The sequence below is a fragment of the Anguilla rostrata genome, chromosome 18 (assembly GCF_018555375.3).
Source record: "Anguilla rostrata isolate EN2019 chromosome 18, ASM1855537v3, whole genome shotgun sequence".
Lineage (NCBI taxonomy): Eukaryota > Metazoa > Chordata > Actinopteri > Anguilliformes > Anguillidae > Anguilla > Anguilla rostrata.
Genome location: NC_057950.1, coordinates 30953938 through 30959095, shown reverse-complemented (window position 1 = coordinate 30959095; position 5158 = coordinate 30953938). Strand labels below are relative to the sequence as shown.

The 5158-nt window shown below is 50.7% G+C and overlaps 1 protein-coding gene across 1 annotated transcript; it reads right to left on the bottom strand.

Moving 5' to 3' along the window:
• Positions 1 to 1614: 1614 nt before the first annotated feature.
• Positions 1615 to 3353, bottom strand: LOC135245123 (uncharacterized). Its single transcript, XM_064317971.1, has 2 exons — positions 2943 to 3353; positions 1615 to 2282 (listed from the first exon to the last, which is right to left on the bottom strand). Exons 1-2 carry the CDS (start codon positions 3213 to 3215, stop codon positions 1635 to 1637), a joined length of 921 nt encoding a protein of 306 aa, XP_064174041.1. The 5' UTR covers positions 3216 to 3353; the 3' UTR covers positions 1615 to 1634.
• Between the last annotated feature and the right edge of the window lie 1805 nt (positions 3354 to 5158).

Here is a 5158-nt window from a genome sequence, read left to right as displayed (position 1 = left end):
GAAAGGTCGAGGAGATCAGGACAGCCGAATGGGAGCGCTTGTGCAGGCGTGAAGCAACTCACTGACGCGAGAGGAGTGCGGCTCTCTGTCGAGTGGCAGGTCTGAAGCGGACTGGTGGGGGTTCTAGGAGGCTTTTGTCAGTAATAGAAAAGAGGAGAGTGGTTAGGAAGCATTCGTTCAATTGTTTGGATAAAAAAGAGGAGAAGGGAAAAACAGGACGGTAGTTCTGTATGACGGGTAGGGATCCAGAGTGGGCTTTTTCAGCAGTGGAGTGATGTGGGCCAGCTTGAAAGAAGAGGGGAAACATCCAGAAGACAAGGAGGAGTTCACGAGGGAGGTGACATATGGGAGGATGTCAGGTGTGATAGTCTGGAGGAGAGAGGAAGGGATGGGGTCAAGAGCACAGGTGGTAGGGCGGTGGGAGAGTAGGAGCTGGGAAACATCAGAGTCAGTGAGGGGAGAGAAAGTGGAGAAACAAGGGGAGGGAACAGAGATGGGGGAGTGGGGAAGGGTGGTGGTGGACATGAAGGAGCTGCGGATGTCTGCAATTTTCTCATCGAAGAAAACTGCAAAGTCATCTGCAGCGAGGGAGGACTGAGGTGGGGAAGGAGTGCTGAGGAGAGAGGAGAAAATGGAGAACAGTTGATGAGGGTTAGAGGCAGATTTATGAATTTTTGTTTGATAATAATTAATTTTGGCAGAGGTTACAGCAGTAGAGCTACACTAATGGCAAAAAACAGATACTTAGCCCACTCTAGGAGAACTTCTGCAGGTCCTGCACAGCTGAATCCAATTGCACTTTCTAACCAACTAACTCCAAACAGTTCTAATATAGTGTCGCTCCAAGCCAGACTACAAGCCCTAATTAGCAAATGAAAAGCAGCTGATGACTAAGCAATTGCCCCACAAGCCAGCAGCTAACTAGCTCCACACAATACCTGCCTGATGCAGTTAGTTAGAGCAAATGAGGCTAAGATACTACACTTCACAAACAAACACCAAAACTAATGCCGGGCAAATTACAAAACAGGTAGAAGTCTAATCTAGCTACACTAATGGTGAAAAACAGATACTTAGCCCGCTGTAGGAGAACTTCTGCGGGTCCTGCACAGCTGAATCCAATTGCACTTGCTGAATGTAACTAACATGTCTACTATCATCAACCAGCCCATTACAGTTGACGCAACGCCTCGCACTACAAGGAGGTGGTACAGGTTTTTCAGCACTGACGGTGTACATCCTGCCACACTGTTCGCAATACTTGTGTGTGTCGCATGGGGCCCTCCTTTTTGCATGTAGCATTATTCAGTTTGACAACTATGCGCTGTGTAACAAAAATCCTGCACGCCCAGGCCTACTGTCTGTAAATGTATGGCGTCTTGCTCCACCCGCTCGAAAGTAAATTCCAGCAAGCAAATTTGAGACATTACATTACATTATAGGCATTTAGCTGACGCTCTTATCCAGAGCGACTTACAACAGTAACCAAACTCAGGATCAAGTCCACTTAAGTCCATTGAACAAAATGCAGATAAAAAGCCTTTACTATGATAGCATACATTAAGGAGAAACAAGATAGTCTGAACCAAAAATTTATTTATTTATTTATTTTTTTAATAGTTATGGGAGGGGGTTTAGGGAAGAGGAGAGAGGTACACAGAGAAGAGGTGCGTCTTGAGTTTCCGTTTGAAGGTGCTCAGACACTCTGCTGTTCTGACCTCCACTGGAAGATCGTTCCACCATCGTGGGGCCAGAACTGCAAAGAGTCGAGACCTTGTTGCTGCTCGTGTTGAGGGAGGAATCAGCCGCCCTGTAGTAGCCGATCGGAGCGATCTGGCCGGCTTGTAGGGTCTGATCATCTTCTGCAGATAACCAGGAGCTGACCCCTTGACTGCTTGGAAAGCAAGCACCAGTGTCTTAAACCGGATGCGAGCTTGCACTGGTAGCCAGTGGAGGGAGATGAGGAGGGGAGTGACGTGGGAGTCACGAGGGAGGTTGTAAACCAGACGTGCTGCTGCATTCTGGATGAGCTGAAGGGGTCTGGTGGCTGATGCTGGGAGGCCAGCCAGGAGGGAGTTGCAGTAGTCCAGACGTGACAGTATCATGGCCTGGACCAGGAGCTGTGTGGAATAATTGGTGAGGAGTGGTCTTATTCTGCGGATATTGTACAGGATGAACCTGCACGACCGGGTGGTTGCCGCGATATTCTCAGAGTGACAGCCTGTTGTCCAGCACAACTCCAAGATTTCGGGCACTCTGCGAAGGGTGTAGGGGAGTGTCTCCTAAAGAAATGGGCAGATGAGAAGTGGGAGAGGTAAGAGAAGGAATATGGAGAAGTTCCGTTTTGCTTGTGTTGAGCTTGAGCTGGTGTTTGGTCATCCAGCTCTGGATGTCACTCAGGCAGGCGGATATGCGATCGGAGACCTGAGTGTCTGTGGGAGAGAGAGTAGAAAAGTTGAATATCATCTGCATAGAGATGATATGACATGCTATGGGCGGCAATGACAGGGCCAAGGGACCTAGTATACAGAGAAAAGAGGAGGGGACCAAGGACAGAGCCCTGAGGGACCCCAGTTGTGAGGGGACGAGGAGCTGATACTGCACCGGCCCAGGCAACCTGGAAGGAGCGGCCGGAGAGATAGGACGCAATCCAGTTGAGGGCTGGTCCGCAAATTCCCAATTCTGTCAGGGAAGACAAGTGTAGGATGGTCAACGGTGTCGAAGGCAGCTGAGAGGTCAAGAAGAATTAGGACAGATGAACGGGATGCTGCGTGTGCTGCGTGGAGAGACTCGGTGACGGAGAGCAGGGCAGTCTCCGTCGAGTGACCGGGTCTGAAACCAGACTGCTGAGGGTCTTGGAGGTTATGCTTAGAAAGAAAAGAGGAAAGTTGGTTAGACGCAGCACGTTCGAGAGTTTTAGATAGGAATGGAAGAAGGGATACCGGTCTGTAGTTCTGGGTGAGGCAGGGGTCCAGTGTTGGTTTCTTCAGAATGGGGGTGATGTGGGCTCTTTTGAAAGATGACGGGAAGGTGCCAGAAGTCAGGGAGGAGTTAATCAGGTGGGCGATGAAGGGGATGATCTCTGGTGAGATCAGCTGGAGGAGGGTAGAGGGGAGGGGATCAAGGGCACAGGTGGTGGGACGGTGGGAGAGCAAGAGTTGGGAGACATCAGGGAGAGAGAGTGGGGAGAAGGTGGAGAATGTGGGGAGGGTCATAGAGGGGATGGGGGGAGGGAAGGGTGGGGAGTCGGGAGGGTCAAGGGAGCTGCGGATGAGTGTGACTTTTGCTTCGAAGAAGGCTGCGAAGTCTTCAGCAGTAAGGGAGGTCTGAGTTGGAGGTGAGGGTTTACTGAGGAGAGAGGAGAAAATTGAAAATTTTCAATTTTCGAGTGGTAGTATGTTGCCTTGGCAGTGGCAACTGCTGAGGAGAAGGAGTTCAGTAGGGACTGGTAGGCAGAGAGGTCCGTTGGCATTCTAGACTTCTTCCAGTTCCGCTCTGCTGCACGCAGGGCAGTCCTGGAAGATCGCAGAACGTCAGTCAGCCACGGGCATGGAGGAGATGGGCGTGTGGGCCTGGAGACAAGAGGACAGAGGGTATTAATGGCAGTGGAGAGTGATGATAGCAGGGTGTCAGAGGCCGAGTCAGAGGGAAGGGCAGAGAAGACATCAAGAGGGGGGAGGGAGGCAGTGACACAAGGGGCAAGAGAGGAGGGAGAAAGGGCGCACAGGTTACGGCGGACAGAGACAGTAGGGCTGGGTGGAGAGAAGGGGTGTGGGTGGGAGGGAAGGGGGAGTGAGAAGGAAACAAAATGATGATCAGAGGTATGGAGAGGGGTGACGTTTAGGCCAGTGCAGGTGGTGTTCCTCAAAAATACGAGGTCGAGGAGGTTGCCAGCCTTGCGGGTTGGGGGAGAGTGCTGGAGGGAGAGGTCGAAGGAGTGGAGTAGTGGAAGGAAGGCTGCAGACTGGGAGGCTTCAAGGTGAATATTGAAGTCTCCGAGGAGGATGAGGGGGGCACCATTCTCAGGGAAGGAGCTGAGCAGGATGTCAAGCTCTTCCAGAAAATTTCCCAGGGGACCTGGGGGGCGGTAGATGACAGAAATAAACAGGTTAGATGGGTGAGTCACATGTACAGAGTGGTGTTCAAAACTGGACAGAGAGAGGTGAGAGTGGAGAACAGAGAAATTCCAGGAGCGGGAGAGAAGTAAACCTGTGCCACCACCACGGCCTGATGGCCGGGGTGTGTGGGAGAATGAGAATGAGGAGGATAGCGCGGTTGGGGTAGAAGAGTTGTCAGGGCTGATCCAGGTCTCTGTGAGGGCCAGGAACTGGAGAGACAGGTGGGAAGCGTAGGCGGAGATGAAGTCGGCTTTTCGGGTTGCCGACTGGCAGTTCCAGAGTCCCCCAGCGAGGGTGGCATTCTGGCTGGTAGCTGGTTGCAGGTCGCGGAGGTTGGATGGGTTTCTCTGTCGTGGGGGCCCGCGACGCTGGAAGCGGGTTCGGAAGGGGAGAGAGCATACTGGGATGGGGAGGGAGCGCATAAAATGTGACGGAGCGACGCTATGCACGCAATACAAGTAAAAACTTAAAATCTACTTATCACGCAACGGAACCGGTAGCAGACGCGAAGCACACAAGTTGGTTACACTTCTGGTGTCTAACCAGAGAACCACAGTTAAAATACCCACGTCGCTCTAAAAGCCCTATTATTGTGCAAATGCACCTGAAACTAATGACACAATTAAAAACAATAAATCAATAAAATTAGCTTCACAGACAAGCAAGAGACAAGCAAATGGCAAAGCAGAGTTTATTCTCAGGGTTGTGACTTACAAATAGATGACGTGGCTATTTTTCTACGGGCACCACCATTTGGGTTTTGAACTCTGAACCACCAGTTCCAATGTATCATCAGAGTGGATTTCAAAATTGCTCTAAACCAGCTCTTCAACCATTCCCAAAAATGTTTCCAGATCGACACTACCGCCATTAGCAATTATGGACACACCCTCAGTCTAGCCAACTGCATAGCTCTACGCAATAAATGATCTAGTATGTTTAGCAGCACATTGTAGAAGTCCTCATAGCTGTTCACGTCATGTAAGGATGCAAAGTTAAACTGTTGCCTAATTTCGACACAATTAAAGGAGGGCCTTCAC